The sequence below is a fragment of the Thalassophryne amazonica genome, chromosome 7 (assembly GCF_902500255.1).
Source record: "Thalassophryne amazonica chromosome 7, fThaAma1.1, whole genome shotgun sequence".
Taxonomy (NCBI): domain Eukaryota; kingdom Metazoa; phylum Chordata; class Actinopteri; order Batrachoidiformes; family Batrachoididae; genus Thalassophryne; species Thalassophryne amazonica.
In genome coordinates, this window is record NC_047109.1 from 73,225,755 (window position 1) to 73,242,552 (window position 16,798).

The window sequence follows — 16,798 nt, forward strand, 5'->3', positions numbered from 1 at the left end:
TGAATGTTCTGGCTTCGTTTATCGCGCCCTGGTCATGCAGGTCTTGCCCACACTTTACCTCTTTGCCTATTTAAGGGTTAGCTGAAAGTCATGCAGAGTCCAGCACTGCCAAGATAGCAGCATCAAGAGCCACCCCCTCCAAATTTTCTTCATAAAACCTGTCTGTACAATTTATGGTGCCATCATTACGTGACTTTTCATTCAAATTCACCATGTGGATTAGGAGGCCCATTGACAAACAGGATGATTCTGTTAAGTCCTCCCCCCTCCCTTCCACACACACATACTTCACATTTTTTTGTGGACAAGAAACAACAAAGATTACAGAGTAATTCTCTTCCTGTGCCAACATCTGCCATTTTTACATGTATTTAAGATAAAGTTCCTTATGGTCAGACTCTTACCAGGTAGATGTCACAGAGCTCGTAGAGCCAGAAGTTGTAGATGGCTGTTGTGAGGGCAGGGAAGTCGTATGCCTTGAAGGCAGCATCACAGAGACCAACAGCTGCACACAGTCTGGACAGAATCCACCTGTCTGACACACTCTCCTCTCCACACAGCTGAAAGCATCAAAGAAAAGTGCAAGAAATGCTCAGCTACCAGCAACCACTGTGTTGTGCAACACCAAGCTCTGTGTGTGTGTGTGTGTGTGTGTATGTCTGAAAAGTAGTGTGGGCGCAAAGCAATGTTTCCACTATAAAATAAACATGAAAAGTAATATTAGCGTATGTCACTGGAAATGAAATATGTAAAAGTCCATTTCTTATGGTGGTCTCACCTGGGCTTTTTCTGAAGGGACAAAGTTTTCTCCAAGTGTCTTCATGGCAAACTTGACAGCATTCCACAGTTTGTTGCAGAAGTAGCGGTAACCCAGGATACGGTTGACATCCAGGTTGATATCTCTTCCTATAAAAGTTACACCATAATGACAGTCGCTGCAGTATTTTGACATTTTCTGAAGCTAGTGTTTGAATGTGGGATTTTTACAGATGCTGTTGGTAAATGGAGAGGTGACAACAAAATAAGAAGGAAGAAAAGAAGGAAAAAACAAGTTCACCTTGGCTTGTGTAGGCACAAAGGGCAAACCGGAGAGCATCTGTTCCACACTCTGGGATGCCATTTGGATAGTCTGATTTCTGGCCCTGCTTTGCCTTCTCCACCTCCACTGGATCCAAGTTACTGCCCATCAACTGAGCATGAAGGCCCTACAGCACAGGAAGGAGGGTGAAGCAGGAGGGCCGGTCGCTGCTCAAAACCAAAATATGTCTGAGAAGCCGCTCCTTGCCTCTCTGAAGTGAGAAACCCCTTTCAACAGCTTTTTGATGTTTTAATTAGAAAGGCACAGTGTGTGTGTGTGTTTTTTTTTAAGGTGGATGTTAACTACAAGTCACTCACTGCCATCTAGAGGACAAATCTGCTTAAATTCAAACAGCTTCCTCTGAGCTGGTGAGATTGATGTTCTCAATAAAAGCTTGTTGGAAACAGAAAAAGGTTCTTAATAAAACTTGCAGGCCTCAGGGGAGCCATGAGCATGTGGTGACCATGTAAAAGACAACCCAAGTGGGAGAGTGGAAAGACTGTGTGTCTCTAACTGAACATGTATCAAAGTGTGTTTAGGCCATACCTCCAGGGAGATCCCACTAATGACATCCAGAGGGTCAATGACATTGCCCAGAGATTTACTCATCTTCCTTCCATGAGCATCCCTCACCACAGCATGCAGATAAACCTACAACCGAGTCACCGTCACCACTTAGTCATGTCTGGCTGCATTAATATCACAGTGTCCCAGCCAGGTACTACTGCTGCACTGGTAGTTGACATTGGTCTTACTTCTTCAAAGGGCAGCTTGCCAGTCAGTTTAAGGCCCATCATCACCATGCGAGCAACCCAGAAGAAGAGGATGTCATGGCCAGTCTCCAGCAAGGTGCCGGGGTAGAACACGTCCAAGTCCTCGCTCTAAAGGAGCAAAAAAGAAAAACATCACAACATTAAGCACAGTCACACAGATTGTAGAATATAATCATTAAACATATCAACAGTATGTTTTTAGCAAATTTTTTTTTTTCAGAGATGAAGCCTAAAAAATAAGTAGCAGACAGTTGATGATATTTATGCTAACATAATAGGGTTATGGGTCATTTTCATCCTAACAGGATCAATCAGTACTACTTTAAATCACAGAAAGTGTATTTTTATTGCAATGTGTCAAATGTGACTGCTGTAAATAGTACAAATATTTCATAGATCGGTTGCCAGAAGGCACATACCTCATTAGGCCACCCAAAGATTGAGAACGGGAAAATGCCAGATGAGAACCAAGTGTCCAAAACGTCTTCATCTGAAACACAGGAACATAAATAAGTGGGTTCTGCATGAATATGGAATAACATCAATGTAATTAGGTGAACCTGTGCAGTTGTAACGCAAACCGAATAAACGACCTTTATAGTTAATTGTGTTAATTTAACTACTAATCAAATGGTGACTTCCTCACCCTGTCTGAGGCTAATTTTGTCAGCAGACACACTGAAGCGTTTTGCAGCCTTTTCTCTGGCTTCTTCTTCTGATCTCCCACTCACCCAATAATGACCATCCATGTCCTGGAAAAATGAATCAAAAACAGGTAAAGTAATTCAACATAAGTACACTTCACCATCATTTCCTGTCATTTGAAAACATATACAGCTTGATGATATTGAAATGCATTAAGGCCATTTAGCACCTGCATAGAAATCCAGAACAAAACTTTCACACTTGGGTCTCTGCTTGATTTATCCAAGACTGTAGGAGAGAATTTTCTCTGTATGCTATGATACAATTATAACAGCATAGTGGACTTAAAAGCAAATGAACATATATACAGCCAGGTCCACAAGCAAGTGGACAGCAACAATTATTTGTAACTGTGCCTCTGTACACCTCCACAATAGATATGAAATGACAATATGTTCCTGTAGTGGAAACTGCTGGCTTTAATTCAAGGGGCGTAACAAATATACTGCATTAACCAATTAGTAATTACAGCCAAACTATAAGTATTAGTTGTAATACAAATCCTCACTTTTACAGCCAGTGTGCTACATAGCTGGAAATGTTACCAGGAAAGAGCTACCCAGCAGTATGTGTATGTATTTTATACAACCCGTGAAGTCACTTGTACAAGCTCGTGTCATGTCAACACCTGTCAACTATAAAATCCAAAGATCAGTAAATGCAAAAAGAGAGATTCACACCATTTTGGCCTGTCCAGGATGATGTTTATGACAACCTTCCCGGTTGGAACATTTTACTGGCATTCATGGTACTGCACTTGAGTGGTTTAGATCATATTTGGCTGAAAGGAGCTTTTCTGTCATGATTGGGGACCTTTCCTCATCAACTGCTCCTCTGTGCTGTGGAGTGCCGCAGGGATCTGTCCTTGGGCCGATTCTATTTTCTTTGTACATTCTGCCATTGGGGTCAATTATAACCCAGCACAATTTGTCCTTTTATTGTTATGCAGATGATCTGCAAATCTATCTGCCTGTGAGGACTAATGGGAGTGATGCTTTGTCATCATTATTTAATTGTATTCGTGATGTAAAGCAGTGGCTGTCCCGAAACTTCCTTTACCTGAATGATGGTAAAACTGAGATCATGGTGTTTGAGCGCACTGGCATACCAAATGTGGTAACACCAAATTTTGGTGCTTTGGCTAACTATGTAAAACCAGCTGTCAAGAATTTGGGAGTGATATTTGACAGCTGTTTGAGGTTCGATCAACAGATAAATTCTGTTGTCAAAGCTAGTTTTTTCCAACTTCGCCTCTTGGCTAAAATAAAGCACTTTCTCAGTAGACGTGATCTTGAGATGGCCATTTATGCTTTCATCAGCTCCAGACTTGATTATTGTAATGCACTTTATGCGGGCATTAATCAGTCGTCTCTTGTGCGTCTCCAGTTGGTGCAGAATGCTGCTGCTCGTCTTTTGACAAACACTTCTAGACGTGAGCATATTGCGCCCATCCTATACTCACTCCACTGGCTTCCAGTTCGTTTTAGAATTGATTTTAAAATTTTAATGTTTGTTTTTAAAGCTATTTATGGCCTTGCACCTCCCTACTTGTCTGAAATTTTAACTTTGCGCACCTACAGTAGGACGTTAAGGGCGTCTGGCCAGCTTTACTTAGATGTTCCAAGGTCAAGATATAAACGCTGGGGTGGTCATGCTTTCGCGGTAGCTGGCCCCAGACTGTGGAATGAGCTACCTCTTGAGTTACGTACTATTCCTGACCTAGCACTTTTTAAATCTAAGTTAAAGACTTATTTATTTAAACTGGCTTTTAACACTTAGTGGGGAGGTGACATGTTCTGTTATTTTTATGTTCTTTTTTTTATGTGTTGTTTTAAAATTTTATTTTATATGTGTTTTATTTTGTAAATTTGTGTTTTTAATGTTAAGCACTTTGGACACCAGTCGGTGCTGTAAAGCGCTTTATAAATAAATGTTGATTGATTGATTGATTGAACCTTTAGGTGGTAACTGCCCATTTTTAAAAACAAAAAAGAGAGATTATTATACTTAATACTAAAGAGATTATACTAACTAAATATACTGCTGCAAAAGTCCTCCAACCCTCCCACTGAAGTTACTAGAATGTGAAATGTTATGAAAATTATTCTGATTTGTTTCCCCACTTTATCCAAATTAGAAATGTTCAGTAATTGATGTCAAGTTTGCTGTGGGAAAAAACACAGAGCAACCTTTCATTATCGCTGACACCATCTTCCCTCATACTATGGCGCATATATAAAAAGCTCTCAGTCCAACTGGAAATAGAACTTAAAGTACAATGATTTGCCAGTCTTACCTCTCCAGGATTCACAGCAGGATCATCAATGGTAATGAAGTAAGCAGGAATGCGGTGACCCCACCACAGCTGTCGAGAGATACACCAGTCCCTGGATAGGACAGAGATAAAAAGCAGACTGTAATTACACTGTTCATAAAAACTACTGTACATTACTTTGCACAAATTACTAGTTATTAGTATACATCAACCACTTTATTATTCAATTCAAATAAAAATGTGTAATAGAACAAAAGTGCAATTAATGTTACAAAGTCAGAACAATGACAAATGTAAAATGATTTAAACCATTTTGACTTAATTATCACAGAAGTGTAAGTGCTATAGCCCGTGCTACACTACACAGAAATACACCTAAAACAGAACAAACATTTAAAAACAAGGAAATATAATCACTTGATGTTGTCCATCCAGTTGAACCAGGTTTTGAGGTGGTGGTCTGGGATGACTTTGAGTTTTCCCTCTCTGACAGCATCTGCAGCCTGTTTGCCCATATCTTTGCAGTCGACATACCACTGGGGTTTAAGGAAGGGCTCCACTATGTCCTTGGAACGGCTGATAAGGTAAACAGTCACTGATTTCAGCAGAGAATTTTATTAAGATCTTGAACGTAAACATCCAAGAAATCCAAGATTGCAACTTGCATCTCACCATTTTGGTATCCAGGACTGATTTCAGTCTCAATGTTTTTTATTATTATTAATTAAAATACTGAACAAAGTTAAGTTCATAATCATATCTGAGTAAAGATGTTTACTGAGTGTGTGTGGCCTTACTAGATTTTGTCATAAATGACAGAGTTCATATGGACAGCTAGACATGGATTCATATCTAAATCTGAACCAAACTGCACATGTTGATATTGTATCATGGCACAAACATGGTAGTTTTTTTTTCCAATATTAGATTATTACTGTAGAATACAAGAGAAATTTTCCAAAATGTTTCAAAATATTAAAAATGAAGCAAAAGTCCGGATCTGGGTCAGTATCAAAATTGAATCAGCTTTTCCTTGACCCAAATATCTATTAAGTTTAAGTTAAACCTGCCTTTAACCTTCTGAGTCACACTGTCCAAAGTACAACTCCACCCAATACTTTTCCAAATGCACAGATGCATCCAACTGACCTGCAGACTGGAACCACCATAGGGTTATCTTTGACCTCTTTAAACTGTCCCTTGTCCTGGAGAGCCTGAAGTACAGCCTTCCGAGCCTCAAAACGCTTCATACCCTGAGGGACAGAAAGAATCAAAAGATAAAGAAAGAAAACTGCTTCCAAATGTTAGAAACTCTTTTTCTATTCTGGCACTTTAAGCACCACAGCAGGACTGCAGACACTGCAAGGGATGATAATGAGACTGTATACCAAGAAGGGAGGAGGGACGTTAATGAGCAAGCCATTCTCATCCAAGATATTGATGAAAGGCAGATTGTGTCTCTCTCCAACCTCATAGTCATTATGGTCATGTGCTGGGGTGATTTTGACAGCACCTGTGCAGAAAATGGATGAGAAAAAGAAAGAATCCATGAGAAGCAAAGTAGCCTGGCCTAATGTTTTTTATGATTACTTCTTCTCAGCAATATGCAGCCCAACAGGTGGCTACTGTTGCCCTGTACCCATGCCTACCTGTCCCAAAACTCATGTCTACAAAGTCATCAAAGACAATTGGCATCTTGCGATCACAGAATGGGTGCAGAACCATTTTCCCCTTCAGGTGTTGATATCTGGTGTCAGCAGGGTGGACAGCAACAGCAGTATCTCCCAGCATCGTCTCAACACGAGTTGTGGCCACAATCACTTCCTCGTCTGAGGGGCACAGCACAAATCTTGTAGTGTTAGCACCTGAAATGGCCAAAAGTTGACGTTTCCCCACCCATCAAAGTATTTTGTCACGGGCAAACGCACCTGATCCATCTACCTTGTAGGCAAAAGACACCAACACTCCAAACTCCACTTTCTCTTTGTAACCAGGCACAGGTAGCAGAGTCTTGCCAGTCAGTTCCTTCTTATCCACCTGCAAACCAACCAACAGATTTACTCAAGAAAGTCAGAATAACATGTATTAACAAAATCACATCAGTTCATACATTAACATCCTTACTGTTAATACATAATGCAATGCTTTGCTGCATTCAACTATCACCTTATACTCCTTTTAGGGCAACCTGGCGATATTTGTAAAACCTGCATTCGCGGCCATGGCTAACTCAAGTTACCGTAAATGACGTCTCAACATGGGTTAGACCAGAGTGTGTCTAATTTCCCCCCTGCACACATGGCAAAACTGTGCATTAAAATCAACAGTACACATTAGGCATGCACAAACAAGAAGTTTCTTATGGGGGAAAAAATGTCTTTGGGATATCCATGGTTTAAGGCACCCATTTAATTACAATTAGTTGTTGTGGGTGCTGCAGTTTTATGTGAACCTGCTGCACAAGCTGTTGCACTGAAGGGGTGAAATCCTAACTTTACCACTGGAAGGGCTCCATTATTTCACAATGTACTGCAACATTTACACATTCTGCCATACAACATCTAACAGTGTGTCACTCTGCAACCAACATTTTACACAATGTTCCATTTACACACATTTAAATTCTTGACATTCCTATTTTTATTCTTACCAATTCTTTATATTTTAACATCACTGAAACTCAGCAATTTACAATCCCCTGAATAAATATGGAAAAACAGATGCCAGCAGCCATCAGGACCCATAGTTTTAGCATTTGTTTCTCAAATGCAGTGCACTGTTACTATGCTTAAAAGCACCTTGAAGCTTCAGCATTTCTTTTGTGAACAGTAACTAAATGATTGATTGACTATAAATTTAAAAAATTAATGAACAAAAGTAAAAAGAATATAATTTACTTTCATCCCAGAAAGTTAAGACTTGGCTGTATCTGCTTCTGGAAAAGTGGGGAAAATGAACAAATACCCATTTTTCTGAGTGTAGGCAGATGTTAACCTGGGTTTGTGTACAAATGATTATAAAGTACATGCACAAATGCAAAAACATACATATACACACACATATACATACATACATACATATATACATACACACACACAGTAAATTAGTATTTGACCCACTGTCGATTTTGCAAGTTTTCCCACCGACAAAGAATGGAGAGGTTTGTAATTTTTATCACATGCACACAGAGGCCACTTGGCTATTATAATATATATGTGCCCTGGGACCTGCCTAGATAGCAACCACCCTTCTGGGCAGGATCCAGCATGCAGCTTTCTCAGTGGTTAAGACCCCAGTAATTTCAGAGGACCAACGGCATGCCTGTCACTTGGCTGCCAGATAGTTGTCTGAGGTCCTCAACTCTGAGGAACCTGCATGCTGAATCATGCCCATATAAGCATACCACATGGCCAAAATGTTGTAGCTGATGTTCCCTCACAATGACAAGTGGTACGATTATGAATATCACCAAGTAACCATTCATTTGTCACATAGCCATTCCAGTGGTACTCGAGGAGTTTCCGTAAAGACCTAGTACAAAATACTTCCAACTGTCGCCTTAGCCCACTGTTTATAATCCCAAGTTTCTCAACCACACGTAAAGCACCAAGGCCCTTAAGACACCTACACCAAAGACTTTTGTTCTCCTGCAAAGGCATCAGCAATTGCCAAACCCCTCTGTCAAATGACCTCATAACTCCATAGCCTCTTGATCCAGAAATAAATGTCACTGCCATTACAAGTGAATATCTGATATTCATGTTGCATTCAATGACGGTTTATATTTCTTAAAAGGTAAATCTTTGTTGTTTGGTATGAGGAGTGATCTTGTCTTACAAAAGGTTAGTGACCAACTGGAAAAATTAATAACTAAAAGTACAAAACATAATAGGTAGCTTCCCTATAAGGTTCCCCTGTTGAATTTTTTTTTCCTGGGAGTTGTTTAATACAGGATTACTTACCTCTATGTCAGATATAGCAGAGTTCAGTGTGCAGGACCAATTTACCAGCCTCTTGCTCCTGTAAATCACTCCTTCATCGTGCATACGGATAAAAGCCTCTTGGACTGCATAGGAAAGTTTCTGCAATAAAAAAACAAACAACCAGGAAACTGAGGAATATGTACTCAGACCATACTCTAATTAGTTTAGAGGGCTTGGATGCTCACAGGATCCATAGTGAAGCACGCTCTGTCCCAGTCCAGAGAAGACCCAAGCTTTTTCAACTGATGATATATCCGGTCACCTTTCCTAATTAAGATAAAGAAGCAAGTTATGACTGTCTTTAATGTGTCACTTGTCCCATTTAAAATCATTCCCATCTCTTTTCTCCTTGTGCTTACTCATTCTTCCACTGCCACACTTCCTGGATGAAATTTTCTCTTCCTAGATCATGGCGGCTCATACCTCTCTCCTTCATCAGTTTTTTTTCAACCACCACCTGGGTGGCGATGCCGGCATGATCACAGCCTGGGTTCCACAGGGTAGTCTCACCTCGCATCCTGTGCCTGAATGGACAAAGGAAAACTAATTCCAATATATACCTTCCACCACACAAAAAGTAGGACAACTGGACAGAAAGCTCATGAATAAAAAGTCTCACAGTAGCAACAACTTTAAATTCTGTACTATTGTAAACAGTACAGATTTAGTTACCATCTGGTTAGGCAATCCTGAATGGCATTGGTAAGGGCATGACCCAGGTGAAGCGATCCAGTCACATTCGGTGGAGGGATACACATCATGAAAATCCCCCGAGGATTTGGCTCACTAATACTCTTCTTCTGCAGAATATAAAGATAGACAGATTTGTCAATGTTATCTCTGCACTTTTTCTGATTTGGAGTGTGTGTGTGTCTCTCTTCCAAATCACCAAAGGTTGGGACGATATAGAAAATGCAAATAAATAAATAGTGATTCTTAATCAGTTCATTTTCTATACCTGCTTATTTCACTTAAAGTAGACCTACACTGAAATAAATGTGGTCAGATTTCAGAAAGAAATAGCTGATATGTATTTATAAGACCCTTGTGAATGCAGTAAAGTAAATCTGTAAGCCCAAATTTGTAATTCAGCGGAGAAATCTTCGTTTAAAAATGACAAATTTGCAGCTAAAATTTCGCCCTCTGTGAAAACAGTTTGTACAGCCGTATCATTTCCATGACGTCAGGGACAAGACGACGCGTTCCCGCCTTCAGTCCGATCCCGCACTGAAATTGATTTGATCTGTTAGTAATGTTACTTATACATGTCCTGGTTTCAACATCCAAAAGTAAGCTGCAATGAATGTGAGATACAGATCTGTGTGCTCAGATCAGCAACGACATCGACAGCGGGCGCTGTTCTTCCTCTCCCGCTCTCTGCCTCCGCTGTTATTAATAAGTCTGCGGGCTCGTTAACGAGCTCGTTAACCACCGACGCGAAACACTCACACCGCCCGTGTCTGCTTTGTAGCTGGTGTTGTGCCAGATTCAGCGCACAACACCGGCATCACCTCTCTGTCTACTGAATGGAGCTGCAGCACACTTGGCACAAGTCCTGAGATTACGCTCGCTGTTTTAATGCGAAGCGGCTGGTACACCTGTTGCTACAAGGACAGACTTCTTGCGGCAAAATCCACAGCACCGCACGTCTCGGCAATTGGAGCCCCAGAGCTCCATGGATGCTGAGAGAGGTTTATATATTTTTGATGACTGGGATTCTTTGCGGGTCTCGCCTCCATATCCCGCGATGGTACCGGAGGCGAAAGACAGTAGATTTTCATTGCGACACCACTCAATCAAACGGGCGTATGAAAAAGTCCCCCAAAATAGTTTTCAGGCAAAAATAAAAATAAATGTATACTCACCAAACGTACCGCAAGACAATATGAAGTTTTAAAAAAACGTCGATCCTTCCGTATAAGACAAAAAGGTAAACGATGCAAACTGATGTAAATCCACTAATTACAATTGGCGCAATGCATGCTGGGAGAGGGTCTTGTCCGTGACGTCTCGGCAGCGTCCATGATGAGAGGGACAATTTGCGGAGGGCTAAATGTTCAAAATGTTTTTGTTCAAAAAATCTGACTCCATTTTTTTCAATGCAGGTCTCTTTTAAGGGTCACAATGGGGGGGCGCTACCCCAGCAGTCACTGGGCAAGAGGCGGGGTACAACCTGAATAGGATGCCAGTGCAGGGCCATATGTGAGTAATCCCACGTACTGCGAGTAAAAGTCCTGTCACACATTTGTCGTCCACCCCTTTTTGTTGTGAGACAACAGTGCTAACCACTAAGCCACCTTGTGTAATCAGTGATTCTTGAATTTACTTTGACTTCTGTTTCACTGCAGAGAGTATGAAGCCAGGATATTTCATGTTCTTCATTTCATTTACTGATATACAACCACTCGTGCATTTAAGACTTGCAAGCTTCCAAAACAATTGGGACACTAAAGCATTTACTACTTTGTAATGTTGCTATTCCTTCTCACAACACTTAAGTCATTTCAGCATTAAAAATACTAGGTGATAAAACATGTCAGGTGTTATTTTTTTCACCATTCTTCCTGCAAACACATGTTAATTTGTGCAACATCATTGTTGTGCTTTTCATTTTGAAATTCTCAACACATTTTCTATTGGGTACAGGTCAGAACTGCAGGTGTACTTGTATGGCGTCAGATCGGTGGAAAAACCACACTCGTGCAAATAATGTGTTCAGGCGTGACGAAAAGGGAGCTGAGCCAAAAGGCAAAGCTCTCATCTACTTTTCAATCTTCGTTCCTACTCTCAACTATGGTCATGAGGGTTGGGTCATGACCGAAAGAACTAGATCGCCGTACAAGTGGCCAAAATGGGCTTCCTCAGGTGGGTGGCTGGTGTCTCCCTTAGAGATAAGGTGAGAGGTTCGGCCATCCGTGGGGAGCTCGGAGTAGAGTCGCTGCTCCTTCGCATTGAAAGGAGCCAGCTGAGGTGGTTCGGGCATCTGGTAAGGATGCCTCCTGGGTGCCTCCCTAGGGAGGTGTTCCAGGCATTTCTGTGTAGGCTCTCAGTTGTCCAGGTGGTTTCCATAGTAGAGAAGCTTGAATCTTCGACTGGACTGGGTTGCTTGACGCGAGGACGTTTCGCTTCAAATCGCAGAAGCTTCCTCAGCTAAAATTCTTGCTCTGGTAGTATGACTTCTGTCTTGACTCTTGTAGAGAAGAATAACAGAAGCCACAAAAGCTGGAGTTTTAAACCTAACCAGACCCCTCCTACCGAGAGGCAGACTGCTATAGGCTAGTGACTAAACAATAGCTCTAATTAGCACCTATTGTGCTCTAGTTAGCACCCTCCTAATAACAGGGCAGCTGTCCCTCCTAATGATGGGACGGGCGCCTCTCCTGACGGCTCCCCTGACGACTCTCCTGATGACGTGAATGACTCATTACCATGAACAAAAGAATGAAACTGCTTTGACCTGAGTACCCCATTGTAAAAAGGGGACAAAGCGTGTCTCAGACCCCCTCCCCGGTTAAGGCTGAGTTTCAACTGTTTCACACAGAATGCCTCCTTGACCCCACTCTCCAACCATTTCTTCTCTCTGGCTAAGATTTTAACTTCTTTGTCCTCAAACGTGTGGTTAGTGTCTTTAAGGTGGAGATGAACTGCAGACTGAGGTCCACCGGTGCCCTCTCTGCGGTGCTGGTATAGTCTTTTGTGTAACGGCTGCTTAGTCTCACCTATGTAGTGTTCGTTACAGTTTTCCTGACATCTGATAGAATATACTACATTGCTCTGTTTGTAACTAGGGATCCTGTCCTTAGGGTGAACTAATTTCTGTCTCAAGGTGTTAACAGGTTTAAAGTAAACTGGGATTTTGTACTGTCTGAAGATCCTCTGTAGTTTTCCCCTACTCCTGCTAAATAAGGGAGAGACACTCTTCTTCTTGCCTCCGTCTCCTGTTTGGTCTCTTTGTTCTTTGAGACTTTTGTATTTTATCCAGGGACCATCGTGGGTAACCACATATTGTGAGGGCTTTCTGGACATGTTTTTGTTCTTTAGCCCTTCTCTCTGTAGTTGTGGGCACCTGTAGGGCTCTGTGTTGAAGAGTCCTGATCACCCCGACCTTGTGTTCAAGGGGGTGGTTTCAGCCAAAGAGCAGATATTCGTCAGTGTGAGTGGGTTTCCTGTAAACCCATGTCTGGAGCTGCCTGTTCTCTCCAATCGTAACATCACAGTCCAAGAAGGCTAAATGGTTGTTTCTGGCATCCTCACGTGTGAACTTGATATTGGAGTCCACCGAGTTGATGTGCTCTGTAAAGGCCTCCACTTCGTGTTGCTTGATTTTAACCCATGTGTCATCGTGTTCCAGGTATTTCCCACCTGGGAGGAGACCCGGGGAAGACCCAGGACTAGGTGCAGAAACTATATCTCCACATTGGCCTGGAAACGCCTCAGGATCCCCCAGTCAGACAATGTGGCATGGCAAAGGGAAGTCTGGGGTCCCCTGCTGGAGCTGTTGCCCCCGCGACCCGAACCCGGAAAAGCGGTTGAAGATGAGATGAGATGATATATTAACCTGCACTCAGAGGAAACTGCTCCTCGAGCAAGGGAAAAGGTGCTGCAAGAGATGACCAGTGGGCCCCAGGCCTCTCAAGTTGATTTCTGCTCTCGTGCAGTGGATTTCACCATATATATCAGATTTTTGTTCACATCGGACAAAACGTCTCACCCCATCACAATGCATTTCCATTAAAAAAACCCTCGCATGTACCAGACAGAGCAGTCTGGACGTGCCCATTTGCAACAGAGGTACAAAATGAAGTTCAGCACTGACAAGCCTGGGCATTTATTTTTTCAATCCCAGTACCTAAACAAATCACCATCCTTGAATCTTAATTCAAGGATGGTGATTATTAACAAAATGCTACTTGCTGCCTGCACTGTAATATGGTGTTAAGTTTCACACATATCCCTGGGTGTGATGAACCAAAGACAACCACTTCAGAGACCTCTGCATGGCTGCGAACCCTCCCTATAGCTAATGCTCACCCGCTAAACAACAGAGACTGCAAGGGCTGTGATTTGTTACTTTTACATTTTCACTCCTTCTCCCTTCATATTTTAATAGTTTTTGCACTGCACCCGCCGATTACATTTCTATCATGGATCAAATATTTTTGTAAGAAAAGTCCGCAAATATGACCAACTTTACAACACGGATTTAGAAAAAGACACTCAAATGTCCAGCAATTCATGGAGGGAAATTGCACATACCGTACCGCTGGTTTGGAGGCTGATGATTGTATAAAGAAGTGGAGCTTGTTGAGAGACAAATTAATCCAGAAAAAGCCACTGTTCCTGCAGCAAACTGCATAAAGATGCGATTGAGAACTTTAAAAGGGTCACACATAGGGATGGGTATTGATAAGATTTTCTCGATATCGATACCATTATCGATTCCGCTTATTGATCCGATTCCTTATTGATTCCCTTATCGATACCACTTGTATCAATACCACTTAAATAAATATGAAATTGGTCACTGGATCCTTAAACTCTGGACATAGATAAACTCTATATGGTGGATCCTTGATCTCTGAACATAAATAGAAATAAACAAAATCTGTAGTTTTTGTCAAAAGCATTTACTTTCAGACATTACTGGCATGAATGTCTTTCCATACATCTGAGCTGAGCTCTTGCAGCTGGCTGTGCTGCACGTCAGGATGTAATTCATAAAGAATGCAGGACGTCTCATTTTGGGAGGAAAAAAACATTTTAGTCGATTGTAGTTTATTGTCTGCATTACAGTGTTTGGAAAGAGGTGTCATTTTATTTAAAGTAGGAATTCGTTTGAAGTTATTAATTCCGACCAGACTCAGAGCCGGGCAGCATTTAGAGTTGTGCCAACGGAATGGAGGATGATTCTTGTTTCTTGACTGCAAGAAGACAAGAGTCCCAGTTAGTGACTTTAATCCACACAAAAGTGACTCGGTTGACATATTTTAATGGATCTGAGAGGGGTTAAAAAGCGGACTGGCCACTTCTGAAGAGTTATTACTATTATTGCTGTTATTGCTATTATTATTAACATATAAATAAACATTAATTAAAAAATTACAATTTTAATACAGTTGACTCTTTTACGATAAACGCTGAGCCATTAATTATACAGAAAACAAATGCACACAAATGTTCTGAGATGCAAACAGCTAATGCTAACTTTAACATTAAAAATGCCATAAACATGCTAACGCGTTAGCGTCTGTCCCATTTTTAAGTTATAAAATACATCTATCAACAGATCGGATTAACATAAAAGGGTATATATTTCTCACAGACATATGCTCTTTAGGGTTTTAGCAGGGAAAATTAAGATAAAGCGAAATAAAACAAAGAACCAACGAACCAGCGGATCGAAGCATTGCTTCATTGCTTCACGCTTCAAAGTGGAGTTGCGTTGCAAAAGCGGTTGATTACAGAGCCTCTGCAGGGTCTGCATTCAACATAGAGAAATGATCATTTTCCCGACAAAAACAATGGCCGCTCTGAAGGACTGATAAGGGAATCGCTAAGCAAAAGTCTATTGATATCGGTGGATCGAATAATTTCTTAATGATACCCGAAAAGAACCGGTTCTCAATACCTAACCCTAGTCACACACACATCAGCGTCACTGCATGGCCACAGAGTTATGGAGCTGGAGAAGCATGAATCAAGCTTTAGAATTTTAAGGTACCACTACACAGCAGAGTTAGAGAAAAGTGTGACTCAACCAAATGTTATGTTTTTAATGCACATAACGCCCAGTGCTTATTTAAAGCAGGTACTTATTTTTTTCAGATGAAGTTTTGACCCCGCCATTGAATGAGGCAGGTCCCTATTCAAGGTCAGGCTTTTAATCAAGGAAATGCATAAGCCTAATAGGTACTGGAGATACCCCATATATCATTCTGCGCCTCCTGACTGTAACTAATCTGTTACATAGCAGATTTCAAACGCCTTGGGATCCCCCAGTCAGACAATGTGACACGGGAAAGGGAAGTCTGGGGTTCCCTGCTGGAGCTGTTGCCCCGCGACCCGAACCCAGAAAAGCAGTTGAAGATGAGATGATATGTTAACACACGCAGAAATAATTTGTGCGCGTGTGCACTCAGACGAAGCTGCTCCTCAAGTGAGGGAAAAGGTGCTGCGAGAGATGATCACCGGGCCCCTGCCCTCTCAAGTTGATTTCTGCTCTCGTGCAGTGGATTTCACCATATGTATCGGTTTTTCATTCACATCGGACAAAACGTCTCACCCCATCACAATGCATTTCCATTAAAAACCTCTCGCATGTATCGGACAGAGCAGTCTGGACGTGCCCATGCGCAACAGAGGTACAAAATGAAGTTCAGCACTGACAAGCCTGGGCATTTATTTTTCAAAACCAGTACTTAAATCACCATCCTTGAATCTTAATTCAAGGATGGTGATTATTAACAAAATGATTATGACAGACAAAATTTGCTGGTCCACCTGAATCCATTATATGCAAGTTATATATACATTGAACAAGTATTTCGTGTATACAGAAAATGCTTTAGACCTCTGAGCTCAGCTCATGAAAAATGGGAGCAAAACAAGTGTTGCGTTTTTATTTTTGTTCAGTGTGTACACACACACACACACACATATATATATATATATATATATATATATATATATATATATACACACACACTCAACAAAAATATAAACGCAACACTTTTGGTTTTGCTCCCATTTTGTATGAGATGAACTCAAAGATTTAAAACTTTTTCCACATACACAATATCACCATTTCCCTCAAATATTGTTCACAAACCAGTCTAAATCTGATAGTGAGCACTTCTCCTTTGCTGAGATAATCCATCCCACCTCACAGGTGTGCCATATCAAGATGCTGATTAGACACCATGATTAGTGCACAGGTGTGCCTTAGACTGTCCACAATAAAAGGCCACTCTGAAAGGTGCAGTTT

At 41.3% G+C, this 16,798-nt stretch overlaps 1 protein-coding gene across 2 annotated transcripts in view; it reads right to left on the reverse strand.

Annotated features, from left to right (window-relative positions):
• Positions 1-16,798, reverse strand: part of vars1 (valyl-tRNA synthetase 1) — a 46,170-nt gene that overhangs the window by 17,825 nt on the left and 11,547 nt on the right. For both annotated transcript variants that reach the window (XM_034174440.1, XM_034174441.1), the window contains exons 8-24: positions 9,487-9,614; positions 9,174-9,338; positions 9,000-9,081; positions 8,794-8,913; positions 6,760-6,868; positions 6,481-6,660; positions 6,220-6,344; positions 5,981-6,084; positions 5,249-5,407; positions 4,853-4,943; positions 2,498-2,603; positions 2,271-2,341; positions 1,834-1,959; positions 1,625-1,729; positions 1,058-1,205; positions 779-906; positions 405-560 (exon numbers count right to left, since the gene is read on the reverse strand). In XM_034174440.1, the coding sequence (XP_034030331.1) occupies positions 405-560; positions 779-906; positions 1,058-1,205; positions 1,625-1,729; positions 1,834-1,959; positions 2,271-2,341; positions 2,498-2,603; positions 4,853-4,943; positions 5,249-5,407; positions 5,981-6,084; positions 6,220-6,344; positions 6,481-6,660; positions 6,760-6,868; positions 8,794-8,913; positions 9,000-9,081; positions 9,174-9,338; positions 9,487-9,614 (2,103 nt within the window). The remainder of the gene's footprint in view (positions 1-404; positions 561-778; positions 907-1,057; positions 1,206-1,624; positions 1,730-1,833; positions 1,960-2,270; positions 2,342-2,497; positions 2,604-4,852; positions 4,944-5,248; positions 5,408-5,980; positions 6,085-6,219; positions 6,345-6,480; positions 6,661-6,759; positions 6,869-8,793; positions 8,914-8,999; positions 9,082-9,173; positions 9,339-9,486; positions 9,615-16,798) is intronic.